We start from the raw sequence: 24,677 nt of genomic DNA, 5'->3' as shown, positions 1-24,677 counted from the left end.
TTTTATTAATCCCTTCCCATCCCCAGGCAGGGTCTTACTCTAGCCAAGGCTGACCTAGAACTCACTCTGTAGTCCCAAGCTGGCCTCCAAGTTCTGGAGAGCCTCCTACCTCAGCTTCCCCAGTGGTGGGCTTGTGCCACATGCCAGGCCTATTTTTACTAATTCTGTATTAATCAAGAATTATGTCCCTTATCTCCAACTCTGCGTTTTCCTCTTCCAATGAAATGCTTGTGACCAATGGGTTTCTAAGAGGTTATCCTGAACTAAATTCAGTGCTTCAATAAGGGGGGGGGGTGGGATTTTGTGGAGAACTCTCTGCATCTGCTAAACTTAAGTGCAATCATGTCACACGTACTAACACAGTAATTGTGGGCACGCCTAGGTTCCTCCCTCTTTCCTAAACCAATTTCCCCACATCCTAGAAATCCAGCCCTTCTGCCCTCCGGAGACGCCTTTCCCAACAACGCAAAGTACGATTTAAAAAAAAATATATATATATATATGCTCCTGAGTAAAATAATGCTCAGCAGTCCCCTGCCGGGGAGGGGGATGGTGGCATCTGGGCACCAGGGTGCCTCTGGAGGGTGCAGCAGGGCGTGGGCGAGGGCAGGGGGGAGTGGGCGAAGCTGCTGGTTGGTGCCTGAAATCTGTGCGTTGCCCCTTTAATTGTGTCCCCAGCCCTCGGGCGTTTCTGTCCAACGCCCACGTCAGCAAATACCTTTTGTTTCCCTCCCGTTGGGGCTACTTGTTTTAGGGCGCCGGGCCTCGGCCGCGCCCGGGGCGAGCACCGGGAGTCGTCCCCCTCCGCCCGAGCGCGCGAGCGGCCGGGGCGCCGCGGCCCGCGGTGAGTAGCTGCGCGCCGTGCGGGCGGGCGAGGCGTCGGGGCTCCGGGGCCGGCCGGCGAGTGTGGCTGCGCGCGGCGGGGATGCGGGGCCGGGCGCAGCGCCCGCCCGCCCGCACACTTGGCGGCCCCTGAGGCGCTGAGGAGAACGGGCGCCATTTGCAGCCGCGGGGCGCAGCGCAGCACCGCGGCGGCGGCTCCGAGGGCTGGGCGACCGTCACAAAGGAGGCGCAGGCGGGCGGGCGGGCGCGCGGGCGGGCGGCGGTTCCGGTCTCAGCCCCGCGGCCCGCGGCGGGCACTCGTTCCCGGGCCGCCGGCATCTCTTACGCGCCCGGAAGGGGCTGCGGGACAATGGCCGCGCCGTCGCCGCCTGCGCCCGCCGCCGCCCGCTTCGGCCCGGCCCGGCCTGTGGAAAGGCGGGAAGGCGCCGCGGAGCCTCCGGGCGGCGGCGGCGGCGGCGGCGGTGGTGGCGAGGGCCGGGGTCGGGCGTGTCTGGAGCCGTCGGGCGCCGCGGCGGACTCGGCGCGGTCAGGGCCGGCCGGGCGGTGCCGGTGCTGGGCGCCGGGCCCGGGCGTCTCCATCCCTGGGTTTGACATCACCACGAGACAGCTCTGGGCTGACGGCCGAGGGCCGCCGACTGCATCGGCCGGGGATGGAGCCCGAGCTGTCCGTCGGGTGGTGGAGCCCTCCGTGGCGGCGCCCACCTCTTCCGTGGATTGGCGAGTTGTCCCTTTCGTGTTCGGGTGCGCGCGTCCATCGTTGACTGCGCCCGGAGCCATATTCCGCGTCTTTCCCGAGACGTGTTTGGAATCGGACTCACACCTAGCGGGCTCCCCCACCACACGTGCCGCTTTACATTGGTAGAACCTTGGTGATGGAATGGTCTCACGCACGTGGACGAGTTCACTTACTTTCACACCAAACCACTACCGACTTGGACTGATCAGTTACTTCTCTTGGCAGAGAAAACATGTCAATCACAGAATTTCACACCTTGGCAAGGAGCTGTGTGGTGCACCCCCGCCTCCTGTCCCTGGAGTGTCCGCAGCTCCAAAACATACACTGATGTTTTCTCTTATCTTCTCGGGACATTTTGCCACATATTCACAATGAGGCTTTTCCAGCTAGGATTTTTATTTTTATTTTTTTAATTTTTTTTTCAAGTTTTTGTTAACTTCCATGATTATAAAAAATATCCCATGGTAATACCCTCCATCCCCCCACTTTCCTCTTTGAAACTCCATTCTCCATCATATCCCCTCCCCATCTCAATCAGTCTCTTTTAATTTTGATGTCATGATCTTTTCCTCCTCTTATGATGGTCTTGTGTAGGTAGTGTCAGGCACTGTCGGGTCATGAATATCCAGGCCATTTTGTGTCTGGAGGAGCATGTTGTAAGGAGTCCTACCCTTCCTTTGGCTCTTACATTCTTTCTGCCACCTCTTCCGCAATGGACTCTGAGTCTTAGAAGGTGTGATAGAGATAATTCAGTACTGAGCACCCCTCTGTCACCTCTTCTCAGCACCATGGTGCCTTCTGAGTCATTCCAAGGTCACTGCCATCTGAAAAAAAAAGAAAAATCTCTACCAAAAGTGAGAGTAGCATTAATATATGGTATGAACATTAAGAGAAGTGCTTACTGGGCAGTTTGATAAGCATAGTATATACAATTAGCCAGACAACAGGAGATGTTACACCCCTAGGGCTCATGACTACCCCTGTTTTAAGTTTTCAGTATCAGGTATGTATTGCCTCCCACGGAGCCAGCCTCTAGTCCAATTAGAGGGCAGTTGGTTTCCACCATGATAGACGTGCCACTATTGCACCCGTTGGCTCATTCGGCCTGGCTGGCCAAATATAAGGCTTGCAGTGTCCACTGTTGAGTATCTTCACTGGTGATTTCTCTTTCTCCCATTGGACTGCATGCAGAATGGCTTCTTCCAGCTTTCTGTCAGCTGGTGTACATGGAGGAGGTTATCAGCTCAGTTCCAGCAGGATTTCTCAGTGGCCTTGCAGCCCAAGTATGCGGAGTCTTCAGCAATAGGGTCTTATCATCTATTCCTGGTGGGAAACCAAGGGCCTTGGCAATGGCCCATAATGTTCAGGGGGCATCAGGGACTTCCCTGGCCAACAACTCACTGGAAGGTATCCCATCCCTGGCACTGAAAATTTTCTAGCAACAATCTACAGCTCCTGAGTGTTCCATTGTCCAAAAGAGTAGGATTCCATATGATTTATTTATACCCTCTTAGATTTTGATTAGCCCTCCCTCCTGTTTTTTTTTTATTTTTATTTATTTATTTGAGAGCTACAGACAGAGAAAGAGGCAGATAGAGAGAGAGAATGGGTATACCAGGGCCACCAGCCACTGCAAACGAACTCCAGATGCATGTGCCCCCTTGTGCATCTGGTTAATGTGGGTCCTGGGGAATCGAGCTTTGGACCAGGGTCCTTAAGCTTCATAGGCAAGCACTTAACCCCTAAGCCATCTCTCCAGCCCTGCATTTTTTTAAAATACATTTCATTTATTTATATGAGAGAGAGAAAGGCAGATAGAGAAAGAGAGAATGGGCACGCCAGGACCTCTAGCAACTGCAAACAAACTCCAGCTGTATGTGCCATCTTGTGCATCTGGCTTACATGGGTATTGCAGAATCAAACCTGGGTCCTTAGGCTTCACAGGCAAGTCCCTTAACTGCTAAGCCATCTCTCCAGCCCAGTTCTCTTAAATGTTTTATACTTAGTTCTAAATCTTTCCTATCTCAGGCCCCATAGCCCATTTATGCTGCTAAAACAAAATAACTGAGCATGTATAATTTATAAAGAACAAGGATTTATTGCTCAATGTTGTAGATACTAGGAAATCCAAGGTCAAGGTGCTTTGGCAGTAAGCATGTCAGGTGAAGGCTGCTGTCTGCTTCCAAGATGGCACCTTGCTCACATTCACCAGAGGAAGTGAACATTGTGTTCTCAGGAGTAAATGAGATAGAGGGATGAAAAGAGCTGAACTCACTCCCCCAAATATCTTTTTTTTCCCCCCCAAGGTAGGGTTTCACTCTAGCCCAAGATGACCTGGCATTCACTATGTAGTCTGCCTCCCAAGTGCTGGGATTAAAGGCATGTGCCACCTCACCTGGTTCCCTCAAATATCTTTATAAGGGTGTTAATCCCATCCATGAGGGCAGGGTTCTATTATTGCTCTAGGAGTTAAGCTTCAACATGAATGTTGGAGGAACACAGGCTGGAGAAATGGCTTAGCAGTTAAGAGGCTTGCCTGTGAAGCCTAAGGACCCAGATTTGATTTTCCAGAACCCATATAAGGCAGATGCACAAGGTGACACATGCATCTGGAGTTTGTTTGGAGTGGCTGGAGGTCACGACACACCCATTCTCTCTCTTTCTCTCCATCTGATAAATAAATAAATACATGCAAAACTATAGCTTTTAATTTTTTTGTACTTTATTCTATTTTTTTTTTTATTTGGTGGGGGGGTTGCAAGGTAGGGTCTGGCTTTAACCCAGGCTGACCTAGAATTCACTCTGTAGTCTCAGGATGGCCTTGAACTCACAGCAATCCTCATACCTCTTCCTCCCAAGTGCTGGGATTAAAGGCATGTGCCACCATGATCAACTTCTAGATTAGTTCTATATATGTCTTGAAAGGCATGGTATTCTAAATCACAAATTTGATTCAAGTTATATTTTTCACCTAAACTTTTTTTTTAAAGATTTGTTTTCACTTATTTACTTATTTATTCATTTATTTGAGACAGGGAGAGGGAGAGAGAAAGAGTGAGAGTGAGAATGGGCATGCCAGGACCTCTATCCATACTGCAAATGAACTCCAAACACATGCGCTACCACATGCAACTGGTTTATGTGGGACCTGGAGAATTGAACCTGGGTCCTTAGGCTTCACAGGCATGCACCTTAACTGCTAAGCCATCTCTCCAGCCCTGTCACCTAAACCTTTGATCTGCTCAGAAATATACTTTTTCTTTCTTAATCTTCCCCCCCCCCCAAAAAAAATAGGGTCTCACTCTAGCCCAGACTGACCTGGCACTTGTTCTGCAGTTCCATGCTAGCCTCGTACTCACAGCAATCCACCTGTCTCTGCCTGCCCAGGGCTGGGGTTGAAGGCATGCACCACTGTGCCAGGCTACTAGAAATAGACTTTCTTTCTTTCTTTCCTTCTTCCTTCCTTCCTTCCTCCCTCCCTCCCTCCCTCCCTCCCTCCCTCCCTCCCTCCCTCCCTCCCTCTCTCTCTCTTCTTTCTTTCTTTCTTTCTTATTTTATTAGGCAAGCCCAACAGACTGGCTGTTTTTTTTACGTGACAGAGAGAGGAAATGGAGGAGAGAATTGGTGCAGCAGGGTCTCCAGCTATTGTAATTGAACTCCAGATGCATTGCTTCCTTGTGCACATATGTGACCTTGTGTGCTTGCGTCACCTTGTGCATCTGGTTTATGTGGACCTAGAGAGTCGAACATGGGTTCTTAGGTTTCACAGGCAAACATCTTAACGGCTTAGCCATCTCTCCAACCCTATTTCTTTAATTAATTATTTTATTTTTTTATTTTGAGAGAGAAAGAGGCAGATATATAGAGAGAATAGGCACACCAGTGCCTCTAACTACTGCATACTAACTCCAGACTCATGCAACACCTTGTGCATCTGGCTTACATAGGTACTGGGGAATTGGACGTGGCCCTTAGGCTTCACAGGCAAGTGTCATACTGCTAAGCCATCGCTACAGCCCTGGAAATAGACTTTCTATTCAAAAGAACTTCAAAGTAATCTCTTTAAAATATATTATTGTCTTTTCTTACCACCATCTTTATAAAGATTGTTGAACTTAATGTGAATTTTGATTTCTGTAATATTCTTAGAGCTATTATATAGTTATTCAACTCTTAGAGGTATTTTAAATGTTTCCACTTGACTTTTGGATGTCCCACATGAATTAATCTAACTTGCTATTGCAATTTACAAGGTCAGTTTACTGAAAAAAAAAAAAAATCTGAAAGGTATTACCCATTCCCATGGCTTAATCTAGGTTTCAGAAAGTAACTTCTAGGGATGTCCACCTTTTGGCATCTCTGAGACACATTGGATGAAGAGAAATTATCTTGGGACACATACTAACTAGGATGTCCAACCTACAGTCTGCAGGTTACAAAAACATACATACATTTATTTTACATGACATTTTTAGATGTGTCATGCTTAAGATCTGCATAATCTAGTCACAAAATATCTCAACGTTTTAAGTCAGTCTATGATTTTGTGTCCACTCAGACCTCAAACTCGCTATGTAACTGAGGCTATGACTTCCGGATCCTCCTACTTCCACCTCCCAAGTGCTAGGATTACAAACTTGTGCCACTACAAGTTTTGGCTAGATCGAGGTATTGTTTTGTTTTGTTTAGTATTTTTCTGAGGTAGAGTGTCACTGTAGCCCAGCCTGACCTGGAATTCACTATGTAGTGTCAGGCTAGCCTCTAACTCAGTGTTCCTACTACCTCAGTCTCCAGAGTACTGGGATTAAAGACGTGTGCCACCATGCCCACCCATTTTTTATGTTTTAAAACCTTGTTGAGGGCTGGAGAGATGGCTTAGCAGTTAGGCGCTTGCCTGTGAAGCCTAAGGACCCTGGTTCGAGATTCCATTCCCCAGGACCCAGGTAAGCCAGATGCACAAGGTGGCACATGTATCTGGAGTTCGTTTGCAGTGGCTGGAGGCCCTGGCATGCCCATTCTCTCTCTGTGTATCTGCCTCTTTCTCTCTGTCACTCTCAAATAAATAAAAATAAACAACAACAACAACAAAAAAAAAAACAAACTATAGGGCTGGAGAGATGGCTTAGCGGTTAAACGCTGGCCTGTGAAGCTTAAGGACCCCGGTTCGAGGCTCGACTCCCCAGGACCCATGTTATCCAGATGCACAAGGGGGCACACATGTCTGGAATTTGTTTGCAGTGGCTGGAGGCCCTGGCGCGCCCATTCTCTCTGTCTATCTGCCTCTTTCTCTCTCTGTCTGTCGCTCTCAAATAAATAAATAAATAAAAATCAAAATAAATCTATGTTGAGGGAGCTGAAGAGATGGCTCTCAGTGATTAAGGTGCTTCTCTGCAAAGCCTAGTGACCTGATGTGTACATTCTCCCTTTTAAAAAATTAAAAATATGTGGAGGTCATACTTGGGCTGCAAGGTCACTGAGAAATCCTGCTGGAGCTGAACTGAAAACCTCCTTCATGTAGACTAGCTGACAGAAAGCTGGAAAAAGCTATGCTTCGTGCAGTTTAATGGGAGAGAGAGAAGTCACCAGTAGAGATACTCAACAGTGGACACTGCAAACCTCAAATTTGGCTAGCCAGGCTAAATGAGCCAACTGGTGCAATAGTGGCATGTCTGTTATGGGGGAAACCAACTGCTCTCTAATTGGACTGGAGGCCCGCTTTACAGGAGGGAATACATCCCTAGTACTGAAAACCTATGATGGGGGACATCATGAGCCCTAGGGGTGTAATGTCTGCTGGTGTCTGGCTAAATGTATATACTGTTCATCAAATTACCCAGTAAGCACTTCTCAATATTCATACCCATTTATTAAAGCTACTCTCACTTTTGGTTAGAGAAGCTTCTCTTTTCAGATGGCAGTGACCTTGGGATGCCTCAGAAGGCATCATGGTGCTGAGCAGAAGTGACAGAGGAGTGCTGAGCACTGAAATATCTCTATCACACCTTCCAAGGTCCATTGTGGAGAGGTGGCAGAAAGAATGTAAGAGCCAAAGGAAGGGTAGGACTCCTTACAATGTGCTCCTCCAGACACAAAATGGCCTGGATATCCATGACCTTGCAGTACTTAACACCACCTACAGAAGACCATCATAATAGGAGGAAAAGATGATGACATCAAAATAAAAGAGAGACTAGCTGGGCATGGTGGTGCACAACTTTAATCCCAGCACTTGGGAGGCAGAGCTAGGAGGATCGCCGTGAGTTTGAGGCCACCCTGAGAAGACTATATAGTTAATTCCAGGTCAGCCTGGGCCACGGTAAGACCCTACCTTGAAAAACCATAAAAATAAAATAAAATACCCCCCCAAAATAATAATAAATAAAAGAGAGACTGATTGAGAGGGGGAAGGGGAATGATGGAGAGTGAAGTTTCAAAGGGAAAAGTGGGGGAAGGGAGGGAATTACCATGGGTTATTGCCTACAATTACAGAAGTTGTCAATAAAAAATAAATTATACTAAAAAAATGACATCAAAATACAAGATGGACTAATTGAAAGGGAGAGGAGGTATGAAGTAGGGTAGATTTGTGAAGGGGAAAGTGGGGGAGGGAAGGGAATTATCATGGCTTATTGTCTATAATTATGGAAGTTGTCAATAAAAAGTTTATTTTTATTTTATTATTATTATTATTTGGGTTTTTTTTTTTTTTTTTTGGTTATTCGAGGTAGGGTCTCACTCTAATCCAAGGCTGACCTGGAATTCACTATGTAGTCTAAGGGTGGCCTTGAATTCATGGTGATCCTCCTACCTCTGCCTCCCGAGTGCTGGCATTAAAGGTGTGCATCACCATACCTGACTAAAAAAGAGTTTTTTTAAAAAAAAATATGTGGAGGGGAAGCCAGGTGTGGTGGTACACAACTTTAATCCCAGCACATGGAAGGCCAAAATCAGATGATCGCCTTGAGTTCAAGGCCTTCCTGAGACTGCCAGGTCAGCCTGGGCTAGAGCGAGACCCTACCTTGGAAAACAAAAAACAAAACAAAAGCATTATGTACACATATGGAGGAGCCAGACATGGTGGCACATGCCTTTAGTTCCAGCACTCGGGAGGCAGAGGTAGGAGGATCACTGTGAGTTCCAGGCTATCCTGGGACTACAGAGTGAGTTCCAGGTCAGTGTAGGCTAGAGTGAGACCCTACCTCAAAAAAAAAAAAAAAAAAAATGTTGGGCATGGTAGCCCACGCCTTTAAGCCCAGGAGGCAGAGGTAAGGGGATTGCCATGAGTTCAAGGCCACCCTGAGACTACATAGTGAATTCTAGGTCAGCCTAGACTAGAGAGAGACCCTACCTCGAACTCCCCCCTCCAAAAAAATGTGTACATTAGTGGGTGTTTCTTATTGCAAAAGTAATCTATAAGTAGCATTTTTTTTTTTTCTCTCCACAGGACAATCTCTGTAAGTGGACTTGTTTGTTTTGGAATCTTCCCTTTTCATCTCATTCAGCCGACTTAGCAAGATCTGAAGAGTGGTATTAATAAATTACCAGGTATGAAAGTTTTGGTGCTAGAAATTGAACACATGGTTTTGAGCATGCTAAACCTGCCCTAGCCAAGGTATAAAAATCTTTTTCAAACATTTTATTTATTTATTTGATAGAGAGAGAGAGAGAGAGAGAGAGAGAGAAAGTGGGTGTGACTGGTCCTGTAGCTACTGCAAATTCTAAACCCCTGTACCACCTTGGCGTCTGGCTTTACACAGCTACTGGGGAATCTGACTTGGGTCCTTAGACTTTGCAGGCAAATGCCTCAACCACTAAGCCATCTCTAGCCCCAAGTATGAAAATTTTTAATGTTTGATACGTATTTCACTTTAATACATATATAAGGGTGTAGTGGTGCATGCCTTTAATCCCAGCATTTGGGAGGCAGAGATAGGAGGATTGCTTTGATGATCAGAAGATCTTGTCTTTTTGGCCAGTCTGTGTTCATATTTATTTATTTATGATAGGGCTTAAATTTAGCCCGGGCTGATCTGAAACTCACTTTATAGTACTAGGATGGCCTCGAACTCATGATGATCCTCCTCCCTTGGTCTCTGGAATGCTGGCATTAAAGGCATATACCACCGTGCCTGGCATTATTTATTTTATTTTAATTATTTATTTTTTGGTTTTTCAAGGTAAGGTCTTGCTTTAGCCCAGGCTGACTTGGAATTAACTATGTACTGTCAGGGTGGCCTCAAACTCTCGGTGGTCCCCCTACCTCTGCCTCCCGAGTGCTGGGATTAAAGGCATGTACCACTGTGCCCGGCCTATTACTTATTTATTTATTTCATTTTTTTGAGGTAGGGTCTCACTCTAGCTCAGGCTGATCTGGAATTCACTATGTAGTCTCAGGGTAGCCTCAAACTCATGGTGGTCTTCCTCCCAAGTGTTGGGATTAAAGGCATGCGCCACCATGCCTGGTTTATTTTTTTTTAATTTAATTATTTGTTTATTTGAGAGAATATGAGAAAGAAGAAAACATAAAGTGAGACTGAGAGAGAATGGGCACACCAGGGCCTCCAGCCACTGCAAACGAACTCCAGACACATGTGCCACCTTGTGCTTCAGGTTTACGTGGGTCCTGGGAAATCAAATCACAGTCCTTTGGCTTTGTAGGCAAACACCATAACCTCTAAGCCATCTCTCCAGCCCGCATTATTTATTTATTTTAATATATTTTATTTATTTGAAAGAGGAAGAGAGAGAGGGAGAGAATGGGCATACCAGGGCCTCTAGCCACTGCAAGTAAACTCCAGATGCATGTGGGTCATGGAGAATTGAACTGGGATCCCTTGGCTTTTCAGGCAAACGCCTTAACCGCTAAACCATCTCTCCAACCCCACCTTATTTATTTTTGAGACAAAGTTTCATGTATTCCAAACTGGTTTCAAACTTTTTATGTAACTGAGAATAGCCTTAACTTCTGATCCTCCTGCCTTCACTTTCCTATTGCTAGGATCATGGGTATGTACCACCTAACCTGGTTTCTGTGGTGTATGGCATCACACCCAGGCTTCCTGCCTCCTAGATAAGAACTCTATCAGGAGAGCTACATCTAGGCCCACAGTTTGTTTACTTTACGTGGCAAAAGTAACTTGTCACATAGTTTCTAGTTTTTTAAATGAATTTTAAATTTTATTTTAGTTTGGTTTTTTGAGGTAGGGTCTAGCTTTAGCCCAGGCTGACCTGGAATTCACTACATAGTCTCTCAGGGTGGCTTCAAACTCACAGCAATCCCCCTACCTCTGCCTCCTGAGTGCTGTGATTAAAAGCGTCTGCCACCACACTCCGCTCTAATAAAAATTTTTAAAAATTATAAATTGGGCATGGTGGCACATGCTTTTAAAACCAAAAAAAAAAAAGACACCAGCCCCTGCAAACAAACTCCAGACGCTTGCACCATCTGTGCATCTGGCTTTACATGGGTCCTAAGGAATCAAATCTGGGTCCTTTGGCTTTGCAGGCAAGTGCCTAAGCAATCTCTCCAGTCCTTTTTTTTTTTTTTTTTTTTTTTTGTGCATGGTCTTGCTCTAGCACAGGCTGACAAGAAACTATGTACTCTCAGGCTGGCCTCAAACTAACAGCTGTCTTCCTACCTCTGCCTCCCGAGTGCCAGGATTAAAGGTGTGCGCCACCAAGACTGGCCCCTACTTATTTATTTATTTAATATTTCCACCACACCTAGCCCCTGTTTATTTATTTAATTTTTTTTTATTTGAGAGCGACAGACAGAGAAAGGGGCAGAGAGAGAGAGAGAGAGAGAGAGAGAGAGAGAGAGAGAGAATGGGCGCACCAGGGCCTCCAGCCACGGCAAATGAACTCCAGATGTGTGTGCCCCCTTGTGCATCTGGCTAACGTAGGTCCTGGGGAATAGAGCCTCGAACTGGGATTCTCAGGTTTCACAGGCAAGCGCTTAACTGCTAAGCCATCTCTCCAGCCCTTTTTTTATTTTTTAATATTTATTTATTTATTTGTACACAGAGAGATACGACACAGTGAGAGAGGCCAAAGGAGAGAGAGAGAGAGAGAGAGAGAGAGAGAGAGAGAGGGAGAGAGTATGGGTGCAGCAGGACCTCCAGTAACTGCAAAGGTACTCCAGATGCATGTGCCCCTTTGTGCATCTGGTTTAAGTGGGTACTGGGGAAGTGAACCTGGGTTGTTAGGTTTTGCAAGCCAGTACATTAACCACTGAGCATTCTCTCCAGTCCCCCAAGGTTTTTTTGAGGTTTTTATTTCTATATTCTACTTTTTTTCAGTAGTGGGAATTGAGCTCAAGGCCTCAGGCATGCAAGACAATTACTCTACTACTTAGCTATATCCCAGCCTGTATATTCTATGCATATAAACATGTATGCTCAGATATATAGTTGGCAAGGATTTTCTCCCATTCTGTAGGCTGTCTCTTTATTCTGATGATAATTTATTTTATAGTATAAAAACTTTTTACTTTTTTTTTTTTAGAGGTCTTTTTTTTTTTTGGTTTTTCGAGGTAGGGTCTCACTCTGGCTCAGGCTGACCTGGAATTCACTATGGAGTCTCAAGGTGGCCTCGAACTCATGGTGATCCTCCTACCTCTGCCTCCCAAGTAAAACTTTTTACTTTTATGAGGTGACATTTGTCAGTTGGCCTTATTATGAGAGTGAGTGGCATCCTATTCAAGCAAGCACTTTTAACCACTAAGTAATCTCTCTAGCTCTCAACTGGTATCATAGAAAGTTCTTACCTAGACCTATTTCTTTTTTTTTTTTTTTTTAATATTTTTTGTTCATTTTTTATTTATTTATTTGAGAGCAACAGACACAGAAAGAAAGACAGATAGAGGGAGAGAGAGAGAATGGGTGCACCAGGGCTTCCAGCCACTGCAAACGAACTCCAGACACGTGCACCCCCTTGTGCATCTGGCTAACGTGGGACCTGGGGAACTGAGCCTCGAACTGGGGTCCTTAGGCTTCACAGGCGAGCACTTAACTGCTAAGCCATCTCTCCAGCCCTAGACCTATTTCTTATAGTGTCCTCCCTACCTTCTCTTTTAGCACTTTCAGAATTTTAGGTCTTATGTTGAGGTCTTTGATCTGTTTGGAGTGATCTTTGTACAGGGTAAGAGATAAGGATCTAGCTTTATTCTTCTGCATGTAGATATCCAGTTTTCATAGCACTATTTGTTCAGGATTCTATCTTTTGGAGCCAGAAGTGGTGGCACATGCCTTTAATCCAGCACTCTGAAGGCAGAGGTAGGAGGATCACTATGAGTTTGAGGTCACCGTGAGACTACATAGTGAATTCTAGGTCAGCCTGAGCTAGAATGAGTCCCTATCTCAAAAAAAAACAACAACAACAGATTCTGTCTTTTTTCTATTGTCAAAAGCTAGATGGGGGCTGGAGAGATGGCTTAGCGGTTAAGCGCTTGCCTGTGAAGCCTAAGGACCCTGGTTCGAGGCTCAGTTCCCCAGGTCCCACGTTAGCCAGATGCACAAGGGGGTGCACACGTATGGAGTTCGTTTGCAGAGGCTGGAAGCCCTGGCGCGCCCATTCTCTCTCTCTCCCTCTGTCTTTCTCTCTGTGTCTGTCGCTCTCAAATAAATAAATAAATATTTAAAAAGAAAAAAAAAAAGCTAGATGGCTGTAGTTGTGTTAACTGATATTTAGGTTATCTATATTCTATTCCATTGATCTTTGTTTTTGTGCCAGTACCCTGCTATTTTGTTTTAGTTTTATTTTTTTTTTTTATGAGGGAGAAAGAGAGAGAGAGAGGAAGGGAGAGAGAATTGGCACATCAGAGCCTCAAGCCACTACAGTTAAACTCCAGACGCATGTGCCACCTTGTGCACATGTGTGACCTTTTGTGCATGCATCACCTTGTGCGTCTGGCTTACGTGGGTTCTGGGGAGTCAAACTAGAGTCCTTAGGTTTCACAGTTAGGTGCCTTAACTGCTAAATCATCTTTTTGGCCCCTTCTACCCTGCTATTGTTATTACTATGGGTCTGCAGTATGACTTGAAATCAGGTATAGTGCTAATGCTAACAGTTTCTTTTTGCTCAAGATTGTTTTGGCTATCTAGGGGCTTTTGTGCTTCCATATACATTTTAGGATTTTTTTTTTCTATTTCTTTTCTTTTTCTCTTTTTTTTGGTTTTTCGAAGTAGGGTCTCTCTCTAGCCCAGGCTAACCTGGAATTCACTATGTCGTCTCAGGGTGGCCTCAAACTCATGGCGATCCTCCTATCTCTGCCTCCTGAGTGCTGGGATTAAAGGTGTGTGCCACCATGCCTGGCTTTTTTTTTTTTTCCTATTTCTGTGAGGAATGATGTTGGAATTTTGATTGGCTTCAGTGTTATAAAGTTTCATAGTAGAGGCCTTTCACTTCCTTGGTTGGGTTTATTTCGAGTTTTTTTGTTTGTTTTTCAAGGTAAGGTCCCACTCTAGCCCAGCCTGACCTGGAATTAGTCTCAGAGTGGCCTTGAATTCATAGCAATCCTCCTACTTCAGCCTCTAGAGTATTGGGATTAAAGGCATGCACCACCACACCCAGCATTTTTTTTTCCTATTGTGATTAGGTTGTTTCTCAGCATATTTGAAAGATTAGTTTATTTTAATTGACAGAACATGATAGTAGAATATGGGGTATTGATTGTGTGCTTCCTTAGTAATATTCATAGATGTCTTATTTTTGCAGCTACCTGACATAACTCTGAAAATATTCTGCCTCTATTAGCATAGTAAGCCTGGTTTGTTTATATTCTAGAGACATGGTCATAGAAGAACACAGGAAACCTAGTACTTTGGGCACATCATGCGTATGGGAAGGCTCCAATCTCTAGCCAAATGTCTGTCTTTTATATATTAATTTAGAAACGTTTGCAATTTTGAAGCCCATTATTAGCTAGAACCACATTAAATGTGGAACAAACTTCATTATAGACTCAAGTCTTTGGCCATTAATTTATTCTAGTGCTCTTCTTCTCTGTTTATGTTTATAAATTTTATGCAGAACTGAATTGGGCTAAATGCATTTCTTAAAATGTTTTATGAGAGTCGGGGGGGGGAGAGAATTGGCACACTAGGGCCTCCAGCCACCGCATTCAAACTCTAGATGCTTGCACCACCTTGGGCTTATGTGTGACTTTGTGTGCTTGCACTACCTTTTGCATCTGGCTTTCATGGGATCTGGAGAGTCAAACATGGGTCCTTAGGCTTTGCAGGCAAGTACCTTAACCACTAAACCATCTCTCCATCCCTAAATGCACTTTTAAAACTATTCAGCCAGTTCAATACAGTTAGCCCTAAAAGAGTATGTTGCAGTCCGGTTCGCATTGCTGTTAGAAATCACCCAACCAAGAGCAGCTTCTGGGAAAGAGATTTATTTTGGCTTACAGGCTTGAGGGGAAGCCCCATGATGGCAAGGGAAAACGATGGCATGAGCAGAGGGTGGACATCACCCCCTGGCCAACATAAGGTGGACTACAGCAACAGGAGTGTGTGCCAAACACTGGCATGGGGAAACTGGCTATAAAGCCCATAAGCCCGCCCCCAACAATACACTCCCTCCAGGAGGCGTTAATTCCCAAATATCCATCAGCTGGGGAGCTAGCATTCAGAACACCTAAGTTTATGGGGGACACCTGAATCAAACCACCACAATCCGCCCCTGGCCCCCATAAACTGATATCCATACATGATGTAAAATACAATGCTTTCAGTCTGACTTTTAAAGTCCCCATAGTTTTTATCAATCTCAATGATGTTCATTTATCCCCATAATTCAAGATCTTTTAACTGAGCCATAATACCAAAACATAACCTCAAAAAAACCCAGAATGGCACAGAATAAATATTCACACTGCAAAAGATGGCATTGGGCATAGCAAATAAACATTCAACCAATACAAGATTTAAAATAACTAGGGCAAACATCAAACTCTATAGCTTCAAGTCCAGCAACTCCAGCCAGTGACAAATCTTCAAGTCCGATAATTCTAACCAGCAACAAGTCTCTGGCATTCCAATTCCGCCCCTCCAGCTAGGCTACTCACAGTCCTGGGAAACTTCATCAGGGCCGGCAGCTCCTCGGCAGCCATCTCATGGTCCCGGCATCTCCACTGGGTCTCCACTGCAAGCCACGGTTCATCTTCATGGCCCCATGGGGTCTCTATGCAGGCAACAAGCAAACCTGCTTCACACTGCCCATGGCCATTTCCAAAACACAAGACCGTGTTGCAAACTCAATGACCCTCTTTCCAGGATTTCTTATACTCCACAATACCAGGTAGGGTGCCAATTTGTTAATCCAGGGGGGATTAAAGCAGACTTTGAAGAACAGGACACTCCTTGAGCACTCAGACCCCTTCAAAAGAGTTGACATTCTTCTTGTTGCCCCAGCGCAGGTCAGCTAGCCCAGTCTCAAAGGTTGTAATCTCTCAGTTGCAGCTGAACAGGCAGCAGTTCACCCAAAGATGTTCCTGTCTGTGCCATATCCCTCTGCTCACACCAGTTCATTTCTACGCTAAGCAACCCTGCACAACTTCTCAGGACATGGGCACAAGAGCAAGCTTCTCACACAAACTGCTAGCCCAGTCCAGGCACAGCTCTTTCTCACCCTCATAAGCCAAACCTCACAGTCCATAGTTCTTACTGCCTTCAGGTCTTTCAGCTCTGACCAGGATAGACCATCAAGCTGTACTTACAGCACTGCAAGGCATCTCATGGGCCAAGGTTTCAACTCCTTCCATATTCCTCTTGAAATTCAGCTACAAAAGGCTGAAGCCACGTAGTCAGGTGTCTAACAGCAACCCCACTCCTGGTACCACTTCACTGTTGCAGTCCGGTTCGCATTGCTGTTAGAAATCACCCAACCAAGAGCAGCTTCTGGGAAAGAGATTTATTTTGGCTTACAGGCTTGAGGGGAAGCCCCATGATGGCAAGGGAAAACGATGGCATGAGCAGAGGGTGGACATCACCCCCTGGCCAACATAAGGTGGATTACAGCAACAGGAGTGTGTGCCAAACACTGGCATGGGGAAACTGGCTATAAAGCCCATAAGCCCGCCCCCAACAATACACTCCCTCCAGGAGGCGTTAATTCCCAAATATCCATCAGCTGGGGAGCTAGCATTCAGAACACCTAAGTTTATGGGGGACACCTGAATCAAACCACCACAGAGTAGTTAGAAAATTATAGGTTCCATGTGCTGGAGGTATGGCTTAGCAGTTAAGACACTTGCCTGCAAAGCCAAAGAGCAACAGACAGAGAGAAAGAGGCAGAGAGAGGGGCGGGAGGAGGAGAGAATGGGCGCTCCAGGGTTTCCAGCCACTGTAAATGAACTCCAGATGCATGCGCCCCCCTGTGCATCTGGCTAACGTGGGTCCTGGGGAATTGAACCAGGGTCCTTTGGCCTTATAGGCAAATGCCTTAACTGCTGAGCCATCCCTCCAGCCCCAAGAGTTATTTTTGACTCAGAAGATATATTGCATAGATGGGAAATGGATGCATTCTTGAAGTGGAATTCAAAAATGGCCGGGCATGGTGGCACAGGCCTCTAATCCCAGCATTTGGGAGGCAGAGGTAGGAGGATCGCCATGAGTTTGAGGCCACCCTGAGACTACACAGTGAATTCCAGGTCAGCCTGAGCTAGAGTGAGACCCTACCTCAAAACAACAACAACAACAAAATGGCATTCTTGAGCCAGGTGTGGTGGCACAGGCCTTTAATCCCAGCCTTTAGGAAGCAGAAGTAGGAGGATTGCCTTGAGTTCAAGGCCACCCTGAGACTACATAGTGAACTCCAGGTCAGCCTGGACCAGAGAGAAACCCTACTTCGAAAAATTTTTAAAAAGATAGAAAGAAAGAAAGAAATCTGGGAGAAAAAAGGAGGCCAAGATAACACACAATCCACTCTTTTACCAAAAGGTGAAAGTGGGGCTGGAGGGATGGCTTAGTGTTTAAGGATCTTGCTTGCAAAGCCAAAGGACCAAGGTTCGATTCCCTAGGAACCACTTATTTCTGCCTCCTGAGTGCTGGAATTAAAGGCCTGTGTGACTCTGGCTCGCTTCAGGTCCCCTTTTTATTACCTTTTTGAGACAGAGTCTCAATAAGTTTTCTAGGCTAACCTAATCTTTCTCTGTAGGCCTTGAACTTGTGATCCTTGTGCCTTAGCCTCCTGAGTTGTTAGGATCACAGGCCTGTGCCATCAGTCCCAGTGAAATCTTCTCTCTGTGTCCTAGGTATTTATTAGTGTCTAGCGAGAGAAGAGTTTGGATGGGAGGAAGAGGCTTCTGTTCTCATTGGAGAAGGCATCATTTACTTGCTGTTTCGCTATCGGTAGCACATGTGTCTTTCCTTGCAGGATGGAGATCGCCTCTCATCAGTCTCACCTTCTGCAGCAGCTGAATGAGCAGCGCCGGCAAGACGTGTTTTGTGATTGCAGTATCTTGGTTGAAGGAAAGGTTTTCAAAGCACATCGCAATGTATTATTTGCTAGCAGTGGTTACTTTAAAATGCTGCTTTCTCAGAATTCAAAGGAAACAAGTCAACCCACCACGGCTACATTTCAAGCGTTCTCCCCAGACACATTCACAGTAATCCTGGACTTTGTCTATTCTGGCAAACTGTCTCTTACTGGGCAGAATGTTATAGAAGTGATGTCTGCTGCTAGCTTCCTGCAGATGACTGATGTCATTAGTGTGTGTAAGACATTTATTAAATCTTCCTTGGACATTAGTGAGAAAGAAAAAGACCGCTACTTCAGTCTCTCAGATAAGGATGCCAATTCTAACAATGTAGAGCGTTCCTCTTTTTGTAATGGTGGCTGGCAGGAAGAGAGCAGCTCTCCACATTCTCATCTCAGCTCAGACCAAGGAACAGGTACAAGTGGAAAGTCGTGGAGTAAGTATAATTACCATCCAGCCTCTCAGAGGAGCACTCAGCAACCTCTGGCCAAGCATGAACAGAGGAAAGACTCCATTAAAAAGACCAAACATCTGAGATTGTCACAGCCATCCGAAGTTGCTCATTGTAAGTCCAGCAGACGAGAAGCACGGACATCAGATTCTTCCAACCATGTTTCCATGCCTGACGAACGAGTGCATATTGATGCCGAAGTGGACACCACCCCTGTTGGCTATCAGTATGGTCCAGGATCTGAGGTCACATCCAGGAGTTTTCCAGGTACCCCAAAAGAGCTTCCTCACCACTTCCCACCTCCCATGTAAATCAGCCTTATTTCAGCATGCCCTTAATTTTAGGTGTTATAGAAGTTGAACCAGCCATTTTATTTTCATTTGTGGCTTTTTGGGATAGGGTCTCACTGTAGCCTAGGCTGATCTGGAACTCTGTAGCTCCAGGCTAGCCTTGAACACACAGTGATCCTCCTAATTCTGCCTCTCAAGTACTGAGATTAAAAACATGCATCACCATGCTTAGCCATTTTATTATTTATTATTTATTTATTTTTATGGTTTTTCAAGGTAGGGTCTCACTCTAGCCCAGGCTGACATATACATATATAAAATTGGAGGCTGGAGAGATGGCTTAGTGGTTAAGACACTTGCCTACAAAGCCAAAGGACCCAAGTTTGATTCCCCAGTGACTGGATGCTCTGGCGCACCCTTTCTCTCTCTCTCTCTCTTTCCCTCCCTGTCTCTGCCTCTTTCTGTCAAATAAATAAATAAATAATAAAAAACTAAAAAGTTTTTTTATTTATATATTTGAGAGAATAAACAAAGACAGAGAGTGAGTATGAATGTGCCAGAGTCTCCTGTTGTTGCCAACAAACTCCAGATGCATGGGCCACTCTGTGCATCTCACTTTAAATGATACTGGGGAATCAAATTTGGGCCATTAGGTTTTGCAAGCCAGAACCTTTAACCACTCTCCTTTTTTTTTTTTTTTTTTTTTTTTTTAAGGTAGGGTCTCACTCTAGCCCAGGCTGACCTGGGGACTCACTATGTAGTCTCGGAGTGGCCTTGAACTCATGACGATCCTCCTACCTCTGCCTCCCAAGTGCTGGGATTAAAGGTGTGTGCCACCACTCCGGCCATCTCTCCATTTTTTTTTTAATGTCTATGATTTTTTTTCTCAATTTTTATTAACATTTTCCATGACTATAAAAAATATCCCATGGTAATGGTAATATCTTCCCTCCCCCCACTTTCCCCTTTGAAATTCCATTCTCCATCATATCCCCTCCCCATCTCAATTTTGATGTCATGATCTTTTCCTCCTCTTATGATGGTCTTGTGTAGGTAGTGTCAGGCACTATGAGATCATGGATATCCAGGCCATTTTATGTCTGGAGGGAGTACGTTGTAAGGAGTCCTACCCTTCCTTTGGCTCTTACATTCTTTTCACCACCTCTTTCACATTAGACCCTGAACCTTGGAAGGTGTGACTGAGGTGTTATTCAGTACTCCAGTCACTTCTTTCTAGCACTATTCCTTCTAAGTCGTCCCAAGGTCACCGCCATCTAAAAAAAGAAGATTCTCTACCCAAAGTGCATCTCTCCATTTTTAAAAATATATTAGGGGTGGCTCTGGATAGATGGCTTAGCAGTTAATGTGCTTACCTGTAAAGCTAAAGGACCCAGGTTTGATGCCCCAGGACCCATGTAATCCAGATGAACAAGGTGGCACATGCATCTGGAGTTTGTTTGCAGTAGCTAGAGGCCCTGGTGTACCCATTCTTTCTCTGTCTGCCTCTTTCTCTCTCTTAAATAAATAAATAAATAAATAGATGTTAGCTGGGTGTGGTGGCACAAGCCTTTAATCCCAGCACTTGGGAGACAGAAGTAGGAAGATTGTTGTGAGTTTGAGGCCAGCCTAAGACTACATAGTGAATTTCAAGTCAGCCTGGGCTGAGCTAGACCCTACCTCAAAAAACCAAAACAAAAAAGATAAACAGCTAGGTGTGGTGGTGCATGCATTTAATCCTAGCACTCTGGAGGTAGAGGTAGGAAGGCTGATGTGAGTTTGAGGCCAGCCTGAGACTACAGAGTGAATTTCAGGTATCAGCCTCGGCTAGAGTGAGACCCAACTCCAAAAAAAAAAAAAAAAATGAAGAAAGAAAAAAGAATGAAAGAAAAAAAGGGACCAAAGAATTTAAATAAGGGCTGAAGAGATAGCTCAGCAGTTGAGGGTACTTGCTTGCAAAGGCTGCAGCCCATGTTTGAATCCCCAATACCCAAGTAAAGCCAGATGCTCTAGGTGGCATATATGTCTGGAGTTGGTTTACAGTGGCTGGAGGCCCTAGTGTGCCCATACTCATTCTCTTCCTCTCTCCTTTGTTTTTTTTTTTTTTTTTTTGTTGTTTTTTTTTTCTCTCTCTCTCAAATAAATAAACAAAATATTTTTTTTTCAAGGTAGGGTCTCACTCCAGCTCAAGCTGACCTGGAATTCACCCTGTAGTCCCAGCTTGGCTTTGAACTCACAGCGATCCTTCTACCTCTACTTTCTGAATGATGGGATTAAAGGGGTGCATCACTACATCCAGTGTAAAATACTTTTAAAAAATATTTAGGGCTGGGCTGGAGAGATAGCTTAGCACTTAAGGAACTGGCCTGTGAAGCCTAAGGACCTATGTTCAACTCTTCAGGTCCCACGTAAGCCAGACACATAGTGATGCCAGCACACAAGGTTGCACGTGTGTACAAGGTGGCTCATGTGTCTGGAGTTTGATTGCAGTGGCTGGAGGCTCTGGGGTACCAATTCTCTCTTGTGCTTTCTTGCATTAAAAAAAAAAGTAGGGGGCTGGAGAGATGGCTTAGAGGTTAAGGTGCTTGCCTCCAAAGCCAAAGGACCCAGGTTCGATTTCCCAGGACCCACGTAAGCCAGATGTACAAAGGGGCACATGCGTCTAGAGTTTGTTGGCAGGGCTGAAGGCCCTGTAGTGCCCGTTCTCTCTCTCTACCTATTTCTGTATCTCTCTCTCTCAAATAAATAAATAAAAATAAAATATTTTTTTTAAAAAGTAGGGCTGGAGGGATGGCTTAGCAGTTAAGGCACATGCCTGCAAAGTCAAAAGACCCAACCTTGAGTTCCCAGGACCTACATAAGCCATATAGATAAGGTGGTACATGCATCTGGAGTTCGTTTGCAGTGGCTAAAGGCCCATTTTCTCTCTATCTGCCTCTTTCTCTATCTCAAATAGATAAAATAAAAATTTTAAAATATGTATATAGGGCTGGAGAGATGGTTTAGCAGTTAAGAAACTTACCTGCAAAGCCTAATGACCCATGTTCCATTCCCCAGAACCACATAAAGCCAGATGCACAAGTTGGCTCATGCATCTAGTTTTTGTTTGCAGTAGCTGGAGGCTCTCACACACCCATTCTCTCTCTCTCCTCTCTATATCTCTCTACTTACCAATAAATAAACAGAAAACATAAAAATAAAATAAGTTGTATGAATAGTAAGTGCTTTTACAACCAGGCATGATGGCTTACATCTGTAATCCCAGCGTGGGGAAAACAGAAGAATCACCGTGACTTTTATGCCATTCTGGGCTACGTAGTGAGTTCCAGGTCAGTGAGACCCTGTTTCAAACAAAACATAATTAAATGCTTTTAGTTTTAGATTGTTTATATAGTTTTAAAACTCTTTGTTAGCCAGGAGTGGTGATGCACGGCTTTAAATTCAGCACTCAGGAGGCAGAGGCCATCCTGAGACTATATAGTAAATTCCAGGTCAGCCTGGGCTAGAACAAGGCCCTACCTTGAAAATAAAACAAACAAATAAAGAAACACACACACACACACACACACACACACACACACACACACAAAAAAAAAAAAAAAAAAAAACAAAAAACAGGAAAGCATGGTAGTCTAAAATTACCTAGTCTTTGTGGATATGTAAAGTACTAAAGTTACCATTTTGTAATCATTTGTTATATTGACAATCTAGACTTTATTACATTTCTTCCTCCTTTTCTTTACCTTTTCAAGACTAAATTCACCAACTACTTTTGGATTCCTTATGTTGCTAGAAATGTTATTATAGTTTCTGCATTTGCTTAATCAAACTGTCTCATGACAGATGATCTGCCCAGGATGCGATTCAAGTGTCCCTACTGCACACACGTGGTGAAGAGGAAAGCAGACCTCAAGCGCCACATGCGCTGTCATACAGGAGAAAGGCCCTACCCATGTCAAGCTTGTGGAAAGCGATTTAGCAGGCTTGACCATCTAAGTAGTCACTTCCGAACAGTATGTATATGATTTCCATCATTTTACTTCTTGTGAAACATGTACATTTATCTGCTTTAACAATCTGATTTGCATGGCTGGATGTGGTGGCACACACCTTTTATCCCAGCACTTGGGAGACAGGAGACAGAGGTGTAGGATCACCCTGAGTTCGAGGCCACCCTGAGACTACATAGTGAAATACAGGTGAGCCTAGGCTAGAGCAAGACCATACCTTGAAACCATGCCCCCTACCAAAAAAAAAAAAAAAGGGCGAGGGGCTGGAGAGAATGCTCAGTGGCTCAGCAAAGCCAGGTTCGAATTCTCCATACCCACATAAAGCCAAATGTACAAGGTGTTGCATGTCTGGAGTTCATTTGCAGTGGCTAGAGGCACTGACCTGCCCGTTCTCTCTCTCCCTCTCTGCCTATTTCTCTGCTCAAATAAATAAATAAAACCTTAAAAACACAAAACAGATCAGGCATGGTGGCATACACCTTTAATTCTAGCACTTGGGAGGCAGAAGTAGGAGGATCTCTATGAGCCTGGGACTATAGAGTGGGTGCCAGGTCAGCCTGGGCTAGAGTGAAACCCTATGTTGAACAAAACAAAACAGCAGCAACAAAAATCCAATTTGGAGCCGGGTCTGGTAGCACGTGCCTTTAATCTCAGCTCTCAGGAGACAGAGGTTGGAGGATCACTGTGAGTTCGAGGCCACCCTACCTCAAAAAAATAGAAATAAAAATAAACTAATGGATTAAGGGATTGTGAAATTATTAAGTGTATAATAGTAATAATAGGGTTGGGGAGATGACTTAGCAGTTAAAGGTAGTTGCTTGCAAAGCTTGCCAGCCTGGATTCATGTCCCCTGTACTTAAGTAAAAGTCAGATGCACAAAATGGTCCATATATCTGGAGTTCATTTGTAGTAGCAAGAGGCCCTGACATGCCAATTTCCTCCCTCTGCTCACAAATAAAGAAAAATATTTTAAATACTAATAATAAACCCATTATATCATTATTTAGAGAAAGTTGATATTTAATATTTCTATTATATGACTTTATCACCAAGACTTGGGATCTTTTCTGATAATGAGATGTTAATCTGGGTTTAATGCATGGCCTTGAACATGTTATGTTCATAAACTGATATCTGAAATATCAAACTGACCTGCTTTTGAAAATTCATTTTTATCACTTTGGAAATGTCTGCAGATTCACCAGGCATGCAAACTCATCTGCAGGAAATGCAAGCGCCATGTGACTGACCTAACAGGGCAGGTGGTACAAGAAGGAACCAGGCGCTACAGACTGTGCAATGAGTGCCTTGCTGAGGTTGGCATAGATAGTCTCCCCATGGATCTGGAAGCTGAGCAACATCGTATGTCCCCATCAGATGGAGATAAGGATTCACGATGGCACTTGAATGAAGATGAGAACAGATCCTATGTGGAAATTGTAGAGGACGGGTCTGCTGATCTGGTCATCCAACAGGTTGATGATAGTGAAGAGGAAGAAAAGGAAGTAAAGCCCAACATTAGGTAGCTGTCATGTGAACCCACAGAGCTGGCAGGTCTGTATTGTCATTGACATCCTGTGTCTGTCTCTCTCCCCATGGTCACAGTGTGGTTAACAGATTTTTCACACTGACTTAAATCACCTGATGTAACTTGCATGCTTTCTGAATAGGCCATTGTATCCATTCTGAATTCTGTTGCCCTAAAATATGTTGCTGCACTGGAAAGACCTTGCTTGAGTTGGCATGATGAATGAACACTTATCCTCTTATGTTATTACACAGATGCCATTTTCTTTTAATATTGTAAAATCTATTTAGTAACCATTTTACAAAAAAAAGTATTTTAAATAAATTTATCACAACCAAA

The 24,677-nt window shown here is 44.7% G+C and overlaps 1 protein-coding gene across 2 annotated transcripts; it reads left to right on the top strand.

Moving 5' to 3' along the window:
* The first annotated feature begins 411 nt into the window (after window positions 1–411).
* Window positions 412–24,677, top strand: Zbtb8a (zinc finger and BTB domain containing 8A). Of its 2 annotated transcripts, none has more exons than XM_045149930.1 (5): window positions 412–470; window positions 9,024–9,124; window positions 17,960–18,780; window positions 22,644–22,813; window positions 24,007–24,677. In XM_045149930.1, exons 3-5 carry the CDS (start codon window positions 17,961–17,963, stop codon window positions 24,334–24,336), a joined length of 1,320 nt encoding a protein of 439 aa, XP_045005865.1. In that variant the 5' UTR covers window positions 412–470; window positions 9,024–9,124; window position 17,960; the 3' UTR covers window positions 24,337–24,677. The 2 variants fall into 2 exon arrangements, with proteins under 2 accessions (XP_045005865.1, XP_045005866.1); XM_045149931.1 differs by lacking the exon at window positions 412–470 and adding an exon at window positions 820–844.

Source organism: Jaculus jaculus, chromosome 5, assembly GCF_020740685.1.
Source record: "Jaculus jaculus isolate mJacJac1 chromosome 5, mJacJac1.mat.Y.cur, whole genome shotgun sequence".
NCBI classification, from domain to species: Eukaryota; Metazoa; Chordata; class Mammalia; order Rodentia; family Dipodidae; genus Jaculus; species Jaculus jaculus.
This window is presented reverse-complemented; position numbering and strand designations above follow the sequence as displayed.

What these genes read in the sequence shown, in the direction of transcription:
- Zbtb8a (XM_045149930.1), top strand. Translation starts at nt 17,961, where the DNA reads ATGGAGATCGCCTCTCATCAGTCTCACCTTCTGCAGCAGCTGAATGAG. An exon ending in CACATCCAGGAGTTTTCCAG is followed by an intron (nt 18,781 to 22,643) that starts GTACCCCAAAAG and finishes GTCTCATGACAG; the next exon opens with ATGATCTGCCCAGGATGCGA. An exon ending in TAAGTAGTCACTTCCGAACA is followed by an intron (nt 22,814 to 24,006) that starts GTATGTATATGA and finishes AAATGTCTGCAG; the next exon opens with ATTCACCAGGCATGCAAACT.